Consider the following 24,439-nt stretch of genomic DNA (forward strand, 5'->3'; position numbering starts at 1 on the left):
AGAAATATTTTCTCTGGTTTGTTTTAAATCTGCTACGTAGTGGTTTCATCATATGCCTCCTAGTCCTACTATATTTGGAAAGAGTGAACAAGCATTTCATATCTACTCTTTCCACTCCACTCCACTCAGTATTTCTAACATATGATGCAGTCATGTGATAATATATTTAAGTGCCTAGAGGTGGTTGACATGATAGCATAGTGCCAACCAGTGTTGGCAGAGTGGTAGGTGCGGCTCTGGCTGCCTTATTGGGCAGACTGGATAGACTGTGCATGTCCTTATCTACCATCATTTACTGTGTTATATGGCTTTAAATGATAAACAGTCTCAAAGAAGGGTTGTTTTTTCCTTTTCTGAATGTACAATTTCTATCCACATATCCTACATTTCTGACAAGAGGTGAGACCCTCAACATGGACAAGTAATAAATGCACTTGTTCCTGTAGTACCTTGTGTTTTGGAGTATTTCATCCTTTAAGACCTCCGCTTTGAGTTCAAGAAAGCCATGAAGTTATTTTTCCAACATTAATTTTGAAGTGAAGATTACAATCAGCATTTCACTATATAAATGTTTAAAGAACTCTGCATATTTAAATGTTTAAAGAGCACTGCATATTAACGTGTCCTTTCATCAGTGTTGAAAGGACATTAGTAGAGCAAATCCTCTACTAATTAATGTTTCTTCCATAACACTGAGCACAAATTAATTTTCCAGCAATAAACTCTGTCTAACACTCAGAGCTATTCTATAAATGAAATGTGCAACTTGTTTAGCATGGTAAGTGGAGTGCTCACTGAGTCAGGTACAACTATTTTTTACATATGCTGATGATATATTTTTATTTTGTCCAGTAAAGGATAAAATTGAAGATACTATAATTATTTTTGAAACAAACTATAGTTGAGGTACATACTTGGGCAGATAACTTTTTGAAATTGAGCTACATTATGAATTAACTGAGAAAGAGTTGAAATTATTATCCTGTGAAGCTTTGCAGAATCAATCCTCCCCATCATAAACACCTCCCTGTCAACTGGGAAAGTACCTCTCATTTGGAAATCGGCCATCATCAAACCCACCCTCAAGAAGCCCTCCCTTGACCCAAATGACCCAAGCAACTACTGCCCTGTTTCCAACCTCCCCTACATCTCTAAAATGTTGGAGAAGATAGTACTCCAACAATTCCAATCGTTCATAGAACTAGAAGCCCTATCCCCATTTCAGTCAGGCTTCTGAGCAGGACACAGCATGGAAACAGTGCTCCTTGACATCATTGATAACAGCTAGTCAATGCTCAATAAAGGTAACAATGCCTTATTGGTCCTACTTGACCTCAGTGCTGCGTTTGACACCATCGACCATTAACTCCTACTAGCCAGACTCGCTGATATAGGAATCAAGAACTCTGCAATGGTTCACTTCCTTCCTGAACCAAAGAATACAATCTGTGCTATTAGGGACAGTCAAATCAAACCCTAAGCCAATCAAATATGGAGTTCCCCAAGGTGCCTTGCTGTCCCCTCTCCTCTTCAACCTGTAAATCAGGTCAGTCATCGACATTGCACAAAAGTACAACATTAAGATCCACTCTTATGCCGATGACCTTCAACTACTGCTCCCACTAGGTGAACATCAACCAACCCAACTTGCAAACGTCCAGCACTGTCTATCTGACATGAAAGACTGGATGACAGCCAATAAATTCCAGCTGAATGCTTCAAAGACCGAACTACTCCGGATCTTAAAAAAGAATACTACTTTCACTTTCCCGACACCAACCTGGGACTTCACCCCCTAATTGCAAAAGACCAGGTACGCAGTCTTGGAATGATACTGGACAGCTGCCTCTCCATCCATATCTCACAGGTGGTCTCAACATTCTTCTACTACCTGCACCAATTCTGTCAGATAAAGTCCTACCTCCTAGAATCAGCCTTAACTCAACTGCTCTATGCCTACATACTTTCTAGGCTAGACTACTGCAACTCCCTATTCAATGGAATCACCACAAGAAATCTAAAATGCCTCAAAAAAAGTTCAGAACTCAGCCATTTGCCTCTTGTACAACCTCAGTTTCCATGACCTCATCACTCCAGCGCTTTGTGCAGCCCACTGGTTACCAATAGAAAAGTGCTGCATCTTCAAGGCCCTAGTGATGGCCCACAAGAGATTCCACCATAAAAATCAAGCCTACATTGCATCCAAGATACAGCCATACACCTCCAACCTCCCCCTCCGCTCCAAAGCAAAGCTAAAACTTAGCATTCCCATGGGGAGGTCCTTCCAGATGAACACTGCTCGCAAACGCTCCTACAGCCACTTCCTCCCCGGGTTGTAGAACCAGCTTCCCACACAGATAAGGTCACTGGACTCCCTAATGACCTTCCGAAAATCAGTGAAAAATTTCCTCTTCTGTTGATTGGGCCACCAATGATGAGTCACCTCAAATATTCCTCTTATGCTCTCCTCTTTTTTTTTTATTATTTATTTATAGAATTTTATAATATTACCAAGCATATACATCTTGTACAGTAAAGTGAGATCAAATAACATAATAAACTAAATTTCCAAAATACATATAATTCAATTTGAAAATAAAGATAGATAAATGAAGTAATAAATGATCTAATTGATCACACACTAGTCCTCCATGTATTGGATCCAAGATTTAAAGAGTAGAACAAATATAAATCAAATAGGTTAAGAGGAAGTCCATGTCTTACTACAGTGCAGGGAGCTAACCTTCCATGGGCGCTGTTATTCCTTTCTCAAGACGTTTCGCTGAGAGAAAACTAATCAGATGAGACCGCTCTGTAAAAATATACTTCAAAGACAAATATCTGACTACACATTTACATGGATATCTCAAAAAGAAAATACCCCCTATTTGAATCACTCCAGGTTTCAGAAGTAGAAATTATTTTCTTCTCTTTTGAGTCTCTCTAGAGACATCAGGAAAAATCTGAATATGATATCCCAGGAAGTCCTTGGACCTATGTTTAAAGAAAAGTTTTAATATCCAATCCTTGTCTGGAGCCAAAGCCACAGACAACAAGAGAGTGGCTGGAACAGCCAATTCTCTATCCGATTGTTCCAGAATTGCGGAAATGTTCAATGGTCTGTCCCAGGATTCCTCAATTTTTTCTTCTTCTTTGGATTGGGGCTTGGCAGGAAGATAGTACACTCTTGTAAGAGGAGGTAAAGAGCTTTCAGGAATTTCCAATATTTCCATAAAATACCTTTTCACCATTTCTCTAGGAGAAGTTGACAAGATCTTTGGAAAATTTATAAATCTCAAATTGTTAGCTCGGCCATTATTCTCCTGAGCTTCCAACTTCCTCCTGAGTATTATATTATCTTTAACCAGCAAATCTTGATTTTGTTTTAAAGATATTAGCTCCTTACTTGTATTTTGTGTCTCTGTTTTTAATTGAGATATATCCTGTTTTAACACTTTTATTTCTTCTTTTTGTTCTTTTAATTCCTTGTCCAAACTTTTTATTTGAGGATTTAAGGAATTCCCCAAATTCACTACCAAGTCCCATAATGCTTCAAGTGTAACTTTAGGGGGTTTTGTAGGAGAAAAAAGTTGTAATGGTGTAGTGTATGACTGTTCTGAAGTTAGCTTTACCTCAGTGAAGTCTTGTATTCCCCCAACCTCTGTTGTCCCGGTCGCAGGTCCTAGCAGAGAGAGCATGTCACTCTGCGTTGTTCTGTTTGGCGAGCCCTCCATGCTAGCCTCTGGAAACAAAGAAGCTACCTCCTTGGGTGCGTTCTGGTCCCGTGGAGAGCTGGCTGCTTGCGGTGTCGGTTGAAGGGGTGGCGTCCTGACGTCGGGGCTAAGGGTGACATCGAGCCCAGGGGATCTCACCACCGCGCTACTCTCCGGCGGCGTCCCTAGCGAGCTGGCACCCGACTCTTCCTGCTCCCGCTGTAGGCGTCGGAGAAAATCATCTATGGTAACCGCAGGGGTTAAGGGTCGCCGGGAGGCTCCTCCGACGTTCCTACCCCGTCTCTTCGGCATAATTGCAGGTAAATCTCGACGGCGTCCTCACTGCAGCAGAGATGCAGCGGCCATCTTGGATCTTGCTCTCCTCTTTATGACCAGCCAAGACTCTAGAATAAGATCTGTGTTTATCTAACTGTATCTCTCTCCTTGTCATGATTGTCTGTCCTAAAATTGATTGTGAATGTCAATCTGTAACCCATTCTGAGCTCCTGGGATATATATCGAAATAAATAAATAAATAAAAATAGAAGATAGATCTATAATCCTTGGGATTATACTTGATTCCAAACTTATTTCTAAATATTAGATCCATGCATTGTCTAAACACGTTTTGGGTTTTTTAAAATTGAGACAGCTGAGATTTATATAGTCTAAGTTAAGCCCTCTGTAGTTTTAGAATTATTGCACAATCTATTGTACTTCCTTATCTGAATTATTGTAATTCAATATATAATGATATTGTTGTTAAAGTGTTGGATAGACTGAAGCTGTTAGAAAACACTTCAGTGAGATTGCTCTTGTATTTGAGAAAATTTGAGAAGGTTACATTGGTTGCTTGTGAGGCCCAGAATCAAAATTAAAATAGCATGTTTTGTATTTAAATCAGTTTATGGTCTTTTTTAAAAATTCTTTATTGATTTTCCAAACTGCAATAGTGCAATATACAGATATATAACATACCATTAGTCAACAAAAGCACATACAACTTACAGATATATTTAACCAAACCATTTTTCCTCACCCACCCAATAAGTATTCAATACAACACAGTACTTAATTGACTTCTTTTCCCATGTTGCTTTATCTTTATTGATTTGTTACCGCTGCTGCCAGGGTGGGAGGGTGGGTGGGAGGGGGGTTGGCTGGTTGGGTGGGTGGGGATTGGCCTTATGTGATACCTGAAAATTGTGCCATGTTTTGTTCATTGCTATGTTTGTGCTTCAATAAAAATGATTTAAACATAAAACATAAATTTTTCCAATATCCTTACCCTATTCAGTTAATAATGTTCTCCCAATCTCCCACCCACCCCAAATGTAAATACTCAAAGGTCAAAACTAGGACAGAAATATCCCCCCTTCCCTTCCCTGGATGTATACGAAAATAAACAAAAATTGACTCATAAAGACCTATTATAGTGAAGTAATATTTAGGGGTAACAAAATTAAAGTGTAAAGTCTTACAACTCTTGTTGAATTCAGTTTTGAGATTAATACCATATATACTCGAATACAAACTGAGATTTTTGGGCCAAAAAAAGACCCCAAAATGGGGTTCTTGGTTTATATTTGAATCTCCTTTGGATGATGGTGCTTTTTTTCCTCCCCTCCCCACCTGATGGCCAACAATGCTATTTTCCATCTCTCCAGATGCCCGGTACTGCTATCCTCCACCCCGTTCCCATGGCCAACACAGCTATCTCCCCCACCTACCCCCATTGACTATCACTACTATCCCCACTGATGACCATTGCCATCTCCTCCCCCCCCCCCCCGATGATCGGCATTTCTATCTCCCCCCTCAGTGACCAGCACTCCTATCCTCCACTACTTGCTCCCCACTGCCCCAGACCGACATCGCACTTACAGTCCTGATGCTCCAGAAGCCAAAGTTCTGTGTTAGGCTGAAGGGCCTTGAGTGTCTGTGCAAATTCACGAAGACGCCAGTACTCATGGGTAAAACTATATTGACTATCATCATTGCTTTTCAACCAGCGGTTTCTAGTCATTGGTTTGTCCCCTGAAGAAGGCACCCAAGGATGCCGAAACTGGGATCCTAGTCAAGACCTTAGTCTTCAGTTTTATGACTTTGATATTGTGGCTTTCATTAATAAACAGTTCAGTTGGTTGAACTTCTAGACATCTCACTTGCCTTTTTGGTTTGTTTATCTTATACTAGCTGATGGCCCGGCGTTGCACGGGTATTTAATTATAGCAATAACACTGTAAATGGATTCAAATAAAGATACTTTATAGTGGTGAATGAAAATATTTTTTTACTTTATAAAAAGTACAATATTCAAATTATAATGTGAAATATTTGACAAAATGAATACAATACAACTAACACAAAACTTGATTATAAACAACATTTTTAGTTTCACCTCCAGGAGCAAGAACATATACATTATTGGGTGAACCCACCCTTCCCACATGTGCAAGTGGGCCGCGAGACCCCCAGAACATATCACCCCAGGTAGTGAGGGATCTGCAAACCAAGTTTTGTTCAAACCGGTCCCACAGCTTTTTACATTTTTTCCATTGACTTGAATGGGTGAAATCTGATTTTCTGTTTGTAGCTCCGCCCACATGTGCAGGTGGGCCGCGAGACCCCAAGAACATATCACCCCCGGTAGTGAGGGATCTGCATACCAATTTTCGTTCAAATCGGTCCCACAGCTTTTTATATTTTTTCCATTGACTTGAATGGGTGAAATCTGATTTTCTGTTTGTAGCTCCGCCCACGTGTGCAGGTGGGCCGCGAGACCCCAAGAACATATCACCTCAGGTAGTGAGGGATCTGCATACCAAGTTTCGTTCAAATCGGTCAAGCCGTTTTTGAATTACTGTGAGAATGGCATCTTTTTACATTTTTTCCATTGACATGAATGGGTGAAATGTGATTTTCTGTTTGTAGCTCGGCCAACATGTTCAGGTGGGCCGCAAGACCCCCAGAACATATCACCCCAGGTAGTGAGGGATCTGCATACCAAGTTTCGTTCAAATCGGTCAAGCCGTTTTTGAATTACTGTGAGAATGGCAGCTTTTTACATTTTTTCCATTGACATGAATGGGTGAAATCTGATTTTCTGTTTGTAGCTCCGCCCACGTGTGCAGGTGGGCCGCGAGACCCCCAGAACATAACAACCCAGGTAGTGAGGGATCTGCATACCAAGTTTCGTCCAAATTGGTCACAGTGAGAATGGCAGCTTTTTACATTTTTTCCATTGACATGAATGGGTGAAATCTGATGTTCTGTTTGTAGCTCCGCCCACGTGTGCAGGTGGGCCGCGAGACCCCCAGAACATATCACCCCAGGTAGTTGGAATTACTGTGAGAATAGCAGTTTTTTACATTTTTTCCATTGACATGAATGGGTGAAATCTGATTTTCTGTTTGTAGCTCTGCCCATGTGTGCAGGTGGGCCGCGAGACCCCCAGAACATATCACCCCAGGTAGTGAGGGATCAGCATACCAAGTTTAGTTCAAATCGGTCCCACAGCTTTTTACATTTTTCCCATTGACTTGAATGGGTGAAATCTGAAGTTTTGTTTGTAGCTCCGCCCACATGTGCAGTTGGGCCGCGAGACCCCCAGAACATATCATCCCGGGTAGTGAGGGATCCGAATACCAAGTTTCGTTCAAATCGGGCAAGCCGGTTTTGCGGAGGCAGTTTTTACATTTTTTCCATTGACATGAATGGGTGAAATCTGATTTTCTGTTTGTAGCTCCGCCCAGGTGTGCAGGTTGGCCGCGATACCCCCAGAACATATCACCCCAGGTAGTGAGGGATCTGCATACCAAGTTTCGTTCAAATCGGGCAAGCCGTTTTTGCGTTGGCAGCTGTTTTACATTTTTTCCATTGACATGAATGGGTGAAATCTGATTTTATGTTTGTAGCTCCGCCCACATGTGCAGGTGGGCCGTGAGACCCCCAGAACATATCACCCCAGGTAGTGAGGGATCGGCATACCAAGTTTCGTTCAAATCGGGCAAGCCGTTTTTGCGTTGGCAGCTCTTTACATTTTTTCCATTGACATGAATGGGTGAAATCCGATTATCTGTTTGTAGCTCCGCCCATGTGTGCAGGTGGGCCACGAGACCCCCAGAACATATCATCCCGGGTAGTGAGGGATCTGCATACCAAGTTTCGTTCAAATCGGTCAAGCCGTTTTTGCGTGATCGCGGCACATACATACATACATCCGATTTTATATATATAGATTGAGGCAAGAACTCTTCATCGCTTTGTTTGGGTTCAAATTTCAGAATTGCTCATACTGCAGCAATTGCTACTGTCCATGTATATTCAGTACCACTTACTATCCTGATAGTGGCACTGAATAAATGCAGCAGCCAACATATTAAAAAAAAAATACTGACTGCAGCACTATTTGGTTAGTGCTAGAGTAAACTACCGGTAGTGTGGTTGTTGTATTAGTCCACTTTAAATGTAATAAATAGATATAAATCAGATTATATTATTGATCATATAATTGATTATATTATTGATCACTTTAAATTTAGTGACAGAAAATGTTTACCTCGGCATTTTAGATAATTTATATTTCCTCCTATACAAAAGATTTTTCCATAGAATTTTATCTTTTCAAGTTGAATCATGGGATAAACCCTTTTCTGTCCTGATAAAAACTCTAACTCCTAACTTTCCTTTAGAAAAATGCTAAAGACCTACTTATTTGACAAATTATTCTGTGATTATAATACTCTGTGCTTGTAGAGTCTTTTGATTGTTGTTAACCGCGTTGAACTGAGAGGTTACTGCGGTATATAAGTGAATTTGTTATGTTATGTTATAAAACAAAGTACGGTAGTCATACTTTATATGGTTGTTATTGTTAGATTAAATGCATTTCTTCACAAACTTTCAAAGGCAGAACCCACTCCTTCAGATCCCTTGTTTTCCATTCTTTTTGTTGTGTTTATTTCTGTTTATTACCTACTCTACTCCTGCAATTAAATACTTATTGCTAGTCAATTTTGGCTTCATTAAAATTTATTTACATCTAACAATTGCAAACTTCTAGGCATACAAATGGTATGAGCTTGGACACCACCGAGGCCACTTTGCATCTGTTTGGCAGCGTTCCCTCTACAATGTCAATGGCCTTAAAGCTCAGCCTTGGTGGACAGCAAAGGAATCAGGCTATATTGACTTAGTGAAGGTGAGTTAATCACTTTCTGTTTATCTATCTGTTCCATTCTTATTGCTTGTACAGCCAAAATATTTCAATGGGGCATCAATAGATGTGTTCTATTACAGTTAACCCCTGTTATTAGTAACTAGATCTCAATGCATACAATGGGACCTATACTAAAATAGCATGAGTTAGTGGTAAAATAATGGTAGCACATGTTGATAATTTGTCCCTTATAGGTTTCCATCATATAGGTGATAATTTTAGAACAAGTTACCTAGGTTTAGAGATCAGCAGGCATTTACTTTTTAAAAAGAAAATAGTGCCTAAGTGGGGGAAGTTATCAACGTGAGCTACCCTGGTACAATGCAAACACAAATCCAAAAAATCACCCAAAAAGCATTCTTCACAATGCGAAATCTAAGAAAAATCAGAAAATTCTTTAACAAAGAGCAATTCAGGATCATTGTCCAATCCCTTGTGCTAAGTATTGTAGACTATTGCAACAGCCTCTACTTACCTTGCCCGACCAACACAATAAAAAAACTGCAGACCATCCAGAACACAGCCCTCAGACTCATATACTCACTCAGCAAACACGACCACATTACCAATGCATACCTTGAATCCCACTGGCTACCAATAAAAGCAAGAACACAATTCAAACTCTACTGTCTCATTTTCAAAGTAACCCACGGCACGGCACCCAGTTACCTAAATAACCGTTTTCACCACTACCTCCCACCAAGAAGAAGGAGAACACAGAACCTTTTCACCTACCCACCACTCAATGGTACACGTCGTAAGAAACTTTACGACAACCTCCTGGGGACACAGGCAGCTAAAATAGACTCTGACATCTCAAAATTACTGACCAAAACAACAGACATAAAAGAGTTCCGCAAAGAAATAAAAACATTACTGTTCAAAACATATCTCCCATCACTCTAACCACCATCCAATGAGCTCCCAATCAACGACTTCGGAAATACCCACCTATATCATCTTTTTATCTGTGATCTAGAATGTACTGTAATTTCTTCTACACTACACCCGATTTAACCGATCGAGTTGACATGTATTACCTCTGTAAAATGCATTATCTTCTGTTATATGTATTATCTTCTGTAATAAGTATTATCTTCTGCGAAATTGTAGTATCATAACTCATTACTGTTCCTGTAACTTACTCTTATCCTGAAATGTAACTCTACTGGAATGTCCCAGATATTTTCTATATTGTAATCCGCCTAGAACCGCAAGGCACAGGCGGAATAGAAATCCCTAATGTAATGTAATGTAATTAAGGTCTCCTTATACTAAGGTGCGCTAGTGTTTTTAGCGCACGCACGAAATCACCGCACGCTACACTGCACGGTACGCATCTAAAATAACGCCAGCTCAATGCTGGCATTAAGGTCTAGCATGTGCAGCAACTTAGCGCACGCTATTCCGCGCTTTAAGGCCCTAACGCACCTTAGTAAAAAGAGCCCTTAATTTCTTTGGTTACTGGTGGAGGCTGGAACTGATATTAAACTGAATTGTTTTATATTTAAAATTATCCATGGACTAGCTCCACCCTATTTATCCCAACTCACAACCAATTAAAATTAATGTTTCCATCCTGTAAGAGTATTAAATCTAAGTTAGCTTTCTTTATGCTATGCTATTCTATTGAATCTATTCCTATGGGTGGCTTGGCATGTAGCATGCGCTGCTCAGCAGCATAGCTTTGTAAAAGCCCGCTTTAGTATGGAGCTGCTTTGTTACATATATAAACTACTCCTGGCGGAATTCTGTGCAAAATTTTTGAAAATTCTGCACCCAATATTTCAAAATTCTGCAAATTTTATTTGTCATGTTTTGCATAGGATTCTCCTATCCTGAGGCCTGAAATTCCTTGCTGCCTTTTCCTTTCTTAGGTTCCAGCTTCCTCAGCTCCCTCTCTCACTTCAACTGCAGTTCTGTCTCCCTCTCTCCACTAGCTAAGAATTTCTTCCTCCCTTCCCACCCCCTTTCTGGTCTTGTCACTCTCTCTTCCTCTCTCTACCATCCCCCCACCCCCATTTGCAGGCTCAGTATCCATGTCCTCTCACCCCACCCACCATCTATTTCACTTGCACCCTAAATTTCTTCCCTACTTCCCCTGGTCTGGCATCTCTCTCTCCCTCTCTCTATGGTCAAACATCTCTTCCTTCTCACTTCCCCTTTCTGGCCTGGGTTTCTTTCTTACCTCCTTTCCCCTTTATTTACAGGTCCAGCACCCATGTTCTCTCCCCTCTCCTCCTTCCCCTGCAGGTCTAGTATCCATGTACCCTCTTCTCCCCCCCTTGCAATGCAGCATTCATGTCCCCTCTCCTCTCCTTTTCCCCCTGCAGGTCTGTGTGGATGGGAAAGTCTGCGCTGTGCAGTTGTGCAGAATTTCACCAGGAGTACGTAACTTATAATTTGCAGCCTGCAGTCTAAGTACACAACAAATGCTATTTTTAAATTCCCTTCTTCCCCCAAACCTTGTGCTATATTGATCTTTACTTGTATTGGTGTGATGACCCTGTGGATTTCTAATGAGAGAGAGTACAGAAGCATGCCGGCTTGGATTGATAATAATGACAGTAGCTTTTGTAAATTTCAAATACCAGAATCTCACCCAAAATATAACAAACTGAACCAAAGGGAGTTCTTAATGGTTTTTATTGTTTAAATGACCTACTAAATTATTGAAAATAGGATTTTTCAGTACCTAGAATTGCTGGTTTAATATAGTTTTGTTCAGTAAATATACCTCAGAGTCTAACTTCCGAAAAAAACAGAACTCCACAAATTACTCTTATGTTCCTTCCTTATCACCTTTCATATGCAAAAACAGCATGCTGCAGTAAATGCCAGTGCCCAGCAGCAGCGAGGGATTGAAACATTTTCCCTGACCTGCACACTGATTAAGATTGCAGACTGTTAATAGATTTACAGTATTTGTATTTAGATTTTTATTCTGCCTTTATAGAGAGACTCAAAGCAGATTAAAGCTGGTATCAAATTACACTACCAATTTGGTGCATTGAAAACCACAATAGTACATAATATAACATAACTTTATTCTTCTATACTGCCACAATCAAATGATTTCTAGGCGGTTTACACAGAAGAGAGCTGGACAATCAGCAAAATACAAAATACTACTAATAAAAGTACAACATTTTTCCTAAAGTATAGATCATGTTTCCCCAAAAGTAAGACCTACCCCGAAAATAAGCCCTAGTTAGATCGTCCCCGAAGCCCCTTCCGAATGTTCCTGAACTCCCCGACTCCATCCCTGGATTCGCTGGCAGCAGCGCTCCCCCCCCCCATGCAGCCGAACCCTGCTGACCCTCCCCCATCCCCCTGCGCAGCATCTTTCCATCTCTCTCCTATCCAAACCCCAGTGATCCTCCCACCGCAAGACCAACATACATCCCTCCAAACAGCAGTGTCAGCAGCACTTTAAACAGTCTACTTCGCGGTCTTCTCTCACTGGGTCCTACCCTCTGCTGCATCACTGATGATGTCATCAGTGACACAGTACAAGGAAGGCCCCGGCGGGAGAAGGCTGCAAAGCAGCCTGTTTAGAGTGCTGCTGACACTGCTGTCTGGAAGGAGGTATGTCGGGTCTCACAGTGGGAGGGTTGGCGTGGTTCTGCTGCGCTGGGGGATGGGAAGGAGGGAGGGATAGAAAGATGCTGGTCAAGGGTTCTGCTGCATGGGGAGGGGTTGGAAGGGAGAGAGTGAGTGAAAGATGCTGCTGAGGGAAGGCATAAGGGGATGGGTGAGAGGGGGGAAGCAAGATGCACATGTGGAGAAGAGAAAGGAAAGAGGAAGAATTGGAGTAGAGGAGAGAAAGGGAGAGATGATCATTGTACATGAAAAAAATGAGACATCCCCCGAAAATAAGCCCCAGTGCGTTTTTTGGACCCAAAATTAATGTAAGACACTGTCTTATTTTTGGGGAAATATGGTAGGAACAGGATTCATTTGCGATGACTACATAACTTGGATTGACTCCTCAGCTAAACAATGGTTACTGTAGATGGGCAGACTAGATGGGCCATTTGGCCTTTATCTGCATCTCTGTTTCTAGGGGCTCCTTTTACAAAGGTGTGTTAGGGCCTTAATGCGCAGACTAGTGCCTGCTAAAATGACATGCGCGCTAGCCACTATCGCCTCCTCTTGAGCAGGTGGTAGTTTTTCAGGTAGCGCGTGCTAATCCGGTGCGCGTGCTAAAAACGCTAGTGCACCTTTGTAAAAGGAGCCTTAAATATTAACCAACACATAAGTTATAGCTATAAGCAAAGAAAACCAAGAACAAATGCTTTAGGAATAAAAAAATAAATTAGTTAAATAATACTGGAAAAATTTCACTAAAATAAAAACTGATCTCTCATCCCCCATTCGGTAAAACTTGCTTGTTATGGGGAAGCTATAAAGTAAAAAGATTCCCCTAAATTGTGAAGTGTCTGAAATTATTTATTTAATTTTCTATACAGTTCTTCCAGGGGAGCTCAGAACAGTTTACATGAATTTATTCAGGCACTCAAGCATTTTTCCCTGTCCTGGTGACTCATAATCTATCTAATGTGCCTGGATCAATGGGGGGGTTTAGGTGACTTGCCCAGGGTCACAAGGAGCAGTGGGGTTTTGAGCCCACAAGTTCAGGGTGCTGAGGCTGTAGCTTTAACCACAGCGCCACACACTAATTGAATGAGTCTGTCCTATAAATGAACCTTTAATGAGCACAGAAAGTCCTGAGCTGGGAAAATAAAAGGAAAAATCTAACTTAACTCAGATACATAATGGGCAATCACATTTACCGTGAACTGATTACGTGGTCTTTTTTTTTTTTTCTTTATCTTTGTCCTTGTCTGACTCTGCTATGCCATGCTCCTTTTCTGTTAAGGAGCAAAGAGGTCAATATTGATGTTTCACAGTTGGGGGAATTATGACTTTCTGCTTTAACTACCCCTCATATGTTAAATTTATATGGTGCAGTGAATAATTGGCGCAAGACTTTAAAATTGCTAGAATAGGTAGCCTCTGTGAAGGTGCTTAAGGTTACTAATAAACAATGTCACCCTTGAGAAAAATAAATTGACTTCTTAGAAAATCTGACAGAATTTGGAGAAAATCATCCTCCAAAGGACGCTTTGCTAGTTAGCTACCAGAAGAGATTGTCAGATTACAAACTAGCAGGAGAATCTGCCAGAAATTCATATGTCCATCAAAACATTGAACGGTAATTAGATCAATCGTGTGAATTTGGTGCAACTGTTATAAATCTGACACAAAAGAATAAGCTGGTTCATTCTCCTTTGGTACCTTCTGCTTATGAATTTGCTTATTATTTTAATAATAAGGTTTGCTGAAAGAGTTTTGAACTTGCCGTCTCTTTTGACAGAAATATTGATTCAGCTTATCTTGTATGAAGCCAACTGGGCTGAATTTGAAATTTATTAATTAATTTATTTATTTAATCAAACTTATACCCTGCATTATCCAAAAAATCTAAGCGAGTTACAGTGTAACATTCACCAAAAAATCCAAACAAACCCAATCAGAGATAAACAATAAAACACAATTACCGTAATACAGAATAGTCTCCTCAAATACTTAAACCACAAAGTGCCCTCTCAGGTAAGTTTTCAATTGCTTCCTAAACTGAAGGAGAGAAGGCAATTGCCTCAAAGAAAGTAGATCATTCCACATACTTGGGCCTTCAATTTCCTGATATGAACCAAGAGTTGAAATATCTAAAAAAAATATTTTCCACGAGACCTCAGATTTTTTACAAGAACATAAAGTTTCAAAGATTTTAAGATCACAGAGGGAATATTATTCTTCAATACCTTAAAGACTAACTGAAATATCTTAAATTTAATCTTCCAACTGATCAGGAGCCAATATAATTTGAGAAGTTGTGGTGAAATACGTTCAGTTCTTTTTTTTTTTTATAAATCTTTATTGATTTTCCTTTACTAACAAAAAGTGCAACACAATATTCATATCAGTAACAATAACAAATAAGCATTTAAACTCAATCAGTATCAATGCAACAATATAAGCCCCCCCACCCCACAATTACAACAAGGAATCACACTAAAGATATATCCCTCCCCTCCCTCCCCCCCTGGCTTGATAAACCTCCTATCACTTGTACAGCCGAGTTTTGAGATATTTTTAATGTTCTCAAAGAGTTCTGGAGAAGACCACATAGCAAAGAGTTGTAACAGTCCAGCTATGGTGTTACATAACACTGCATAACCTCACAAAAGTTCTGAGGTGACAAAATATCTCTTAATCTCAATACTAGTCTGATTTTAAAAAACACAATCTTAACAACAGCAACAACTTGTTGCCTAAAAGATAAAAAAAGAATCTAGGATTACCCCAAATATCTTACTATCAGGATAGGAAAGCTAAAAAAAATGAAATAAAATAGTAGCACATCAACATATCCAGAAGCAAGACAACCAAAGAATTTTAGCTAAATTTAAAGACAAACAATTAGAAGTCATTCAAAAAGAAATTGATTTGATAAATAATTCTAGCATTTTGAACCCATTCTCAATATCATCAATTGGGGAAAAAAATTGCAGATCATCAGCATATAATCAGAAACTAACATCTAAATAAGACAACAGTGTTTGTTAGCATAAACAATATTGATAACATAAACAAATTAAACAAGGCAGAAAGAGAAAATCCCCGTGGAACCCCTGAATCCAATTTCATCCATTCAGAACTGGCATTCTGAATAACAACTTGAGTAAGGTTGTCATTATTTTGAAGTCTTTGAATCTACCAATGACTACACAGATGTCTGCTCTCCTTTGGCAGATGGGACTTATTTCTATGTTACCTACGTTTGCCAAAGTGGTTGAAAATGGCTGTTTATCATCAGTAGGAAGAGCATTTATCTTTACATCAATTGTCGGATTCTTCCCAGCATGTTACTATAGATTTATAGAGAATGACACGGTGACAAAATTCATCACCGTTCCCGTCCCCGCGGATAACCTTGGGAAATAATCACATGTCATTTTCTAGTGTCTATTTCAACCTCAATCCTTCTACACCAGCATTCTTCAAAGCAAAGCTTGCAGGTCAGTGGTTGTGGCCTTTCATACTCTGATTCTTCCCTCTCTCCTTAAAGAATGACATGAAGATGGTTTCCCGCAGTTATCCGCGGGGACGGGGACAGTGATGAATTTTGTCACCGTATTATTTTCTATTATAGAACCCTTAGCAAGGAGATGTTGATAGCCAGTATTATCGATGAGGTACAGAAAGGGTTTGACAGTCACACAAGCTATCTGATGGTTTGGTGGGGGGAGGTTAACTATCAATGGCTTTTGATACTGTCAGCTTTCAAATATTGTTGCAGTGTCTCCGTGCTTGTGGTCTGGGTGGAAAAGTATTTGCCTGGTTTAGCTCATTTCTGGAAAATCGCAAGCAAATCGTTAGTTTCAATCAAAGGGTTTCTTCATGTAGGCAGTTAAAGACAGGGGTCCCTCAGGGTTCCTCACTCTCGACAATATTATTTAATTTGTATTTGCAGTAACACTGATATCAGTATAAGGTTACGAGTTCCCTGGGTGTATCATTCTGCATTTGTGTAAATGGCATTCAATTTTTCTTTCCGCTTCCCACATTTGTCCCAGAACTGACGATGGCCTGGTCCTGAATATTCAGAAGCCTGAACTTTTGACTCTGTCTTCTGACTCATCAGTGACTTTGGCAGATTTGGTGTCCTTACTTGGTATTGATGTGAAGGTAAACCTGGGTATTGTTTTAGACTCTAATTTGTATTTCCAGCCACAGATTCAGATTCAGAGCTTGATCCAAAGCTTGTTTTTCAAGATTCGGTTGTTGAGTAAACTGGAACATTTAATTTCAATGTCTTATTTTCAACATGTATTGCAAAGCCATGATACTAGGAATCCTTGATTATTGTAACATTGCTTATTTGGGGTTGGCTGCTTCTGGTTAACAATCTTTACAAGAAGTGCAAAATTTGACCGTTTCTTTGTTATATGACTTGAAGAAAATAGAGAATTATATCCAATTGTTTGGGATCCAGACCTCTGCTGCAGAAAAATGAAGAAGACACAAGAAGAAATGAGAAAAGCCAGAAGATAATGTCACTGAGATGGAAAAGTTGAGAGCCATAGTGGAGCAGCTAACACAGAGGCCAAATGCAACAGATCCAATCACCCAAGCCCATTGTTAATACTGAAGTGATCGCCAGTAACAAAATCATTCCATATTTCTACGGTTTCTCAACAAAGGCTGATGACTTAAAACTGGAGGAGTGGATTGAGATCTTACGTGCACCAGCAAAGGATCAGTTTGAGACTGTACAGGATGATGTGAAAGGTTAAGCCACTTTATAAGAGACTATAAAGTACTTGCTGCCTAGAAGAGGCACCACACTGGCCATGTTTGAAATGCTGCTCCATGTGTACAGAAATAAAGTCTCTTTAGGATTGCGCATAAAGGAATTTTATGCCAGGAGGCAGAAGTGTGGAGAAACTAGAGAATCCCACACTTGAGAAGGTCTGCCTACTTGTCCTTGGATAAAACCCAGTTACAGAACTGCTGCTCTTCCTGGGGATTCTATCAGCTGGTTCAACACAGCTTTCTCTGTCCCAGGCTCTTGTCTAGCAGCAGAAGGTGGAAGCCATCGGCGCGATGCAGCACGGCCCCGACATCACCAGCAGTGGACTGATGCCAGCATTGGAAGATCTTCTGTGGCCTGCCCTCTCTCCCTCTCTCCACGGCAGACTTGCACTCCTGCAGCTGCGTTGTTGGACACATTGAAGAGAAACTGGACTTCACTTCAGGGGTCTGCTGTTGGCGGCGCCTGGCCTTGCCTGTCTGGTGACTGGTATCATGGTGGTCCTCATTGACGTGGTTCCTGGTCCTGCTTCTTTGGTGGCGGCCGGTTCACCCGGTTCTGCAGACTGAACTTGCTATCAAGCCACCTCAGAGACTTTTCTATCTCTTAAAGTTGTTTTATTTTATTTTTAATTTTTTATCTTCTTTCATTATTTCTATTTTCTATTTATTTGATTTTTGAACTTGGAAATGTATTACATATTTTTATTTTAATCAGGTACTTTAGCTAGATTGTGAGCCTTCGGATTAGATAGGGTAGTTTTTCTCAAGTACCGAATTTCATTTTAGTTTCATACATTGTATACCACTTAGGTCAGTAAAATGCAGGAGCAGTAATCAAATCTTAAATAAACATCTTAAATAAACTTACCTGTAACAGGCGTTATTTGAGGACAGCAGGTAGATATTCTCACGACCCTCCCACCTCCCCTATTGGCTTCTTAGCTTGGGACTGAACTGCAAGTGCTGTGAGACAGAGGCGCATATGGGCGCACCAGTGCATGCACAACGTGGGTGGTCTTAAAGTGGCAGTACACTTTGGACCGTCTGTATCTGGGCCCCATGGATGATGTCACCCACACGAGGGAACATCAGTCTGCTGTCCTTGGATAAAACCTGTGCTTTCTCGGATATGGCTCTAATTGAACAGCAAAGAGCAGATGCAAGATATAATTGTGTTGGAGCTTAAACAATCACTAAACCCTCAGCAGCTAGACTGGGAAGCTAAAAAAACAGTGGAGTCACAGAGATAAATTAGTAATCAAAGACAGACTGTTTGGTAAAGTATCTGATCCTCGAGATGGGAATGTTATTTGCCAATTAATTGTACCTAGAATTTATAGATCTGAACTTCTGCAGCTACACCATAAGAAAAGTGGACATTATGGTTCCGAAGCAACAACCAAGAGTCTGAGGAAAAAATTGTTTAGAATTAAAGGATTCCTGGATACTTATTTCTTTTCTATGTGCCATGTGCTACCCTGCTGCTGCTATTGTGGTGCTCTGCTGCCTGCCAATTAAGGGCTTTGTCTTTCGGCCTCAGTCCCAAGGAGGGTGGAAATTGCTGTTGGAGAGTGGTAGGGGTGTGTAAGGGACCAATCAAGAATATTGTTGATTGGCCCCAAGGAGGGGGAGTGGTCCTTGGGGTGGGACAGGTAGAAGGTGCAGGGCAGGTGAGGCAGGGCATGGCGGAGTGTGGGGGTGGGGGGAGGGATCACAAAAGCAAAAGTTGGTACAGGGCACCACAACCTCTTCAGCCTGCCCTGGACATGACAGTGAGTTGGGTCAATAGGTCCTCCAGAGTCTTTTTTTAGAATTAGTCCATTCACCCTAGATTGATTTTCAGGTACTGTCTTCCAAAAAATAAAAATAAAATATATAAAAGGCTTTTTGTCACCAAAAATATATCGGTATCTACCTGTTGTAATTCCTTGCTATTTTCTCTTTTATCTGATGAAGGCAGCTTGTAGCTAGGATACAATTCCTTACAGCGTTGGTGATATCACATTGGAACACATGTGGGAAAGCTTGTTCAGCATAGAAAATACTGCACTTCCCCCTCAATATTCACAGGGGATAGGGGCAAAACTGGCCCGCAAATATTAAAAAACCGCAAATAACTTTTAGGGCCGATTCTGACCCATCCCCGCCTCTCTCCCTTCCGGACCTCTATACAGCTTATCTGGTGGTCTAGCGATGAAGCGGGGCAGCAGCGCTCTTCCTACGCTCCTGCCCCGTGCAGAGCCGTCCACAAAAATGGCTGCCATGAGTTCCCGCTGTAGTCTCGTGAGACCACGGGAACTCACAGCAGTCATTTTTGTGGACGGCTCTGCACGGGGCAGGAGCGTAGGAAGAGCGCTGCTGCCCTGCTTCATCGCTAGACCACAAGGTAAGCTGTATAGAGGTCTGGGAGGCTTCTGGGTTTTAAATGTGTCATGAGTCTTAAATGCATGAATTCGTGAGTCTTAAATGCGCGAATCAGGAGGGTGAAGATTAAGAATGCTTTTGAGTTGCTTCACCAGACTTGCAAGCCACTTTCTACCTGCCACTGTCACATAAGAGCATGCTAGACCAATAATATGACAGAAATGCAATTCCTTGGGGTAGGTAGATGGATGAGGAATTATATTCACATGTCCATGGAGGCTACCTGCTTCATGGACAAGCAAGATGGCAATAATGCAACTTCCTAGCTACAGGCTGCATTCAACAGATAGAAGAAAAATAGCAAAGTACCTTGTTTTGTTTTTTTTTAATTTTCAAGATTATAATAATCATTACATACCACTTATGGTAACCTCTGATGCCAGATACGATGCCATTGTGCTTTTTATTGTTCATATTTCGAAATGGAATATTGGCATGAGGCAATTAGTGTAGAAGCAAATGACATTACAGACTTTGCAGAGAACATATTCCTTGTTTCTCTGCATTTATTAACCTTTGTTGCCCTTGTCTTGAAATATTATGAAAGTTTTTGTTGTTTGTCATAGTTGTGTGGAAATTCTGTGTTATTAATGTAATAAATCACCTAGTACTTTGAGAGTAATTTCAAAATGTGTAGGTGTTGGTTCCTTTGCACAGCTGGTGCAGAAGGGAAAAGGTGTTGTTAGCAATCTAGACATACTGAACCTGAAAAAGAGGAATTATTGGAAATGCAGGTGACTGAAAGTAAAAAGAAAACAAGACTCCTTAGCAAATCCATGTAAACGAAAATAAAGATTTTCCCAAAGCTATTAAGATTATGATCGTCCTTTCTGTCCCCCTTGTAAGGTGAATAATAAAAACTTAACCAAAGGTTGCCATGATTTCAATCTATTTAGAAATGCCAACTCATTTTGAACACTTGGGTAACTTGCACTAAATGACTTCAATACTAGGTTAAAATAATACAGTAAAGCAAGCAGAGAAAAACCTCTTCAAAGCCGCATAATTGTAATTAGGAATCAGAATTTCCAACATTACAAATACATAAGACATATCAAGCTGTGGCAGGCCAGTGTTCCCTTGAGTCCAGCATCTAGACTTTGACAGTGGTCAGTCGTGGTCACTTGGCAGTATTGGTTGCCTCCCAAAGAGGAAAGCTCATTCCATGCTGCTCACTCCCAGAAGTGACACCTAATACTATCTGACCAAATAAAGGCTAATGGATCTTTTATAAGGGAGCCATTCCATCTTCTGGAACTTTTTATGTTGCCGTTTCCAGTTCTACTATTTCTTTTATCAGATGTAGTGACTGGAGCTGCACATAATATTCCCAGTGCATTTGCATGTAGATCTATACAAGTTTCAAGTTTAATTACATTTGATGGATCGCTTATTACAATATCTAAGCGATGTACAAATTAAAAACCAACAGATTTTGGTAATACATTTAATATGGTGGGACAAGACACTAGACAGAGGATTTGGACAGACATGAATGAGTAGGTAAGAAGGGAAAAAGTTACAATTATAATATTTGTTGAAATTACATAAAACGGGAAGCACATTAGGTAAAAATGGAATAGATATAGATAAAATTTTATTGGTTATTATAAGAATGCAAGAATTGGAATATGTTTATCATAAATCAAATGCATCTTGAAATAAATATGTTTTTAAAATTTTTTTAAAAGAAGTGATATCTTTTTCAAGTTTAATAAAATTTGGAAGGGCGTTCCACAAGGAAGGTGCCACCACTGAGAACATATCATTTCGTCTTGTGCCGATAACCCTCAAAGACGGGATTGAAAGCAAGTTCAATGAAGACGATCGTAGAGAGCGAGAAGAATTGTATGGGACAATCATTTTTGATATGAATTGGGGCTCATTAAAGATTAATGTTTTATAAACATTTTATAATATATAAATGTTTTATATACAATGTCTATAGATATAATTAATTAATTATATACCGCATAGCAATATCAGGGGACCTCCTAAGGCCTGCTTTTGCGCCTCACTCCTCGGCCTGCTGTCTGCTATGTTGGGCCCCTCCTGCCTTGGTGGACTCCCATCTCAGTCTGCTTGGAATAATGCGTGTCCGTGAGAACTGACGGCAGCCATTCAGGAAGTGGCGCGGGCCCAGACAGCAATGCGGAAAGCTGGCTCCTGCCTGTGCCAATACACGCTGGACCACCAGGCCATAAGGGTATTTTTAAAAGGTAGGACAGGGCGGAGGGTGTTTTTAAAAGGTACGGGGGGTTAAAAATTTTTATCTTCACTGCATAAGATGCACCGACATTTCCACTCACTTTTGGGTGGAAAAAAGTATGTCTTATGGAGCGAAAAATACGGTAATATCAAATTAACTAAATAGAGGGTTGTCTAAGTGGTTTTACATTCAGGTACTCAAGCATTCTTCCCTATCTGTGCCGGCGAGCTCAAACTCTACCTAGTGTACCTGGGGCAGTGGAGGATTAAGTGACCTGCCCAGGGTCACAAGGAGTAGTGCTGGGCTTGAACCCACAACCTCAAGGTGCTGAGGCTGTAACTCTAACCACTAGGCATTATGTTTGCTTTTTTAGCCACTGTTGCACACTGAGCAGAGGATTTCAAAGTATTCACCAAGATACAAAGTATTCCAAGATCCATTTGTTGAGTACTAACACTTTGTACATAACAAGGAATTGCATATCTGGCATGGATTAATACGAGGGTCATTTCATAAATAATGCACACTATTTTTTTTTATATTTTCATGGTTGTTTTTTTTTAAGTATTTCTTTACAATCCTTCAATATAGTCTCCCTGCTTTGCAATGACCGAGTCCCAAAGTCCGAGAAGCTTCATTATTCCATTCAAGATACCGTTTTTGTTCAATTGCCGAATGGCTCGGGTACCGGCGGAAGAAAGCTCTTCCAGAGATGCAAAATGATGTCCACGCATAGGTTGTTTCAACTTTGGAAAAAGGTCGAAGTCTGGTGGACTCATGTCTGGACTGTAGGGAGCATGAGGTAACACCTCCCAGCCGTATTTGTGTAGTTTTTCAATGATGAGTGGAGAGCTCCATCTTCCCCACGGCCAAAAAAAATTCAACGAGCTCAATCAAAAGTCAAATAAATTTTGATTTTTGCTTATGATCATGAAGGCATCATCATCATCACAGACAAAGTTCCATGTGGAAGAAGTGTCACAGCAGTGTATTATCCTGATTTTTTGCAAAAAATGCACAGAAAAATGCACAAAGTTGCTCTTGTTTGGGCCACTCATTCTTCACGGCAATGCTCGCCCGCACATAGGGAATGTCATCATTGAAAAACTAAGCGAATATGGCTGGGAGGTGTTCCCTCATGTTCTCTACTGTCCAGACATGAGTCCACTAGACTTTGACCTGTTTCCAAAGTTGAAACAACCTATGCGTGGACATTGTTTTGCATCTCTGGAAGAGCTTTCTTCCGCCAGTACCCGAGCCATTCGGCAATTGAACAAAAACGGTATCTTGGATGAAATAATGAAGCTTCCTGGACATTGGGACTCGGTCATTGCAAAGCAGGGAGACTATATTGAAGGATTGTAAAGAAATACTTAAAAAAAAAAAAAAATCAACAACTATGTAAATAAAAAAAAAAAAAAAGGATTATAAAGAAATACTTGAAAAAAAATAAAACGTAAATTTTTTAAAAATAGTGTGCATTATTTATAAAATGACCCTCGTATATGATTTTGTGCTTATCACATTTCATTTGCCATTTAGACGCCCATTCCATGAAAAATAGGGCAGGGGAGGGGGATTTTATTATTGAAGACAATGATTTTATGAATATAAAATGTAGGGAGGGGGATAAATTTAATTTGATAACGATCAATTGTAAAATCTCAAGTGAATTATCTATGTTACAATGTTAGTATCAATATTGTACTTGATGTAAGTTATAAAATGAATAAAGAATTTTGAAAATAGTGTTCATTATTTATGAAATGACCCTCGTATATGATTTTGTGCCTATCACATTTCATTTGCCATTTAGATGCCCATTTCCTTGATGTCACAAGAGTTTCCTGTCCTTACTCACTATTAGCTTGTGTTTTGCCCAATATTTTTGTCATCTACAAATGCAACCACCTTCTTCCTAGCTTTCCTTTCCAGGATGTTAATGAATTTGTTAAATAATATAGATCCTAGCACTATTTAACTTGCTCCGTTTTATTTAGCTTGCAAACCACAATAGGCATTGCCTCCTATCCTCTGGAATTTTCAGTTTCTTCAAGATTCTGTCATGAGAGGACTTTGTCACATGCCTTCTGAAAATGCAGCAGGTATACTGTATCAGTCGGCTCTCTTCCATCCATATGTTTGTTTAGACTTTCAAGAATTTTGAATAAATTGGTAAGGCGTGACTTGTTTTGCTAACTTCATGTTGACTCTTTCCCATTAATGCAGGTCTAGCCTTAGGGCTCCTTTTACTAAGGTGCGCTAGGGCTTTAACGCGTGGAATAGCGCGCGCTACATTGCCGTGTGCGCTAGACCTTAATGCCAGCATTGAGCTGGTGTTAGTTCTAGAAGTGTAGCGCGCGGTAATTGCCTGTGTGCATTAAAAACGCTAGCGCACCTTAGTAAAAGGAGCCCTTAGTGATGCTGACCATATCAATAGTTTTCACCATGTACCATGGCACCAACTCCATACCTAGTTTTTTAGTCTCT

At 40.3% G+C, this 24,439-nt stretch overlaps 1 protein-coding gene across 5 annotated transcripts in view; it reads left to right on the plus strand.

Annotated features, from left to right (window-relative positions):
- Window positions 1-24,439, plus strand: part of ASPH (aspartate beta-hydroxylase) — a 456,780-nt gene that overhangs the window by 380,523 nt on the left and 51,818 nt on the right. For all 5 annotated transcript variants that reach the window (XM_033933439.1, XM_033933442.1, XM_033933441.1 and 2 more), the window contains one exon: window positions 8,779-8,916. In XM_033933439.1, the coding sequence (XP_033789330.1) occupies window positions 8,779-8,916 (138 nt within the window). The remainder of the gene's footprint in view (window positions 1-8,778; window positions 8,917-24,439) is intronic.

This window comes from Geotrypetes seraphini, chromosome 2 (genome assembly GCF_902459505.1).
Source record: "Geotrypetes seraphini chromosome 2, aGeoSer1.1, whole genome shotgun sequence".
NCBI lineage: Eukaryota > Metazoa > Chordata > Amphibia > Gymnophiona > Dermophiidae > Geotrypetes > Geotrypetes seraphini.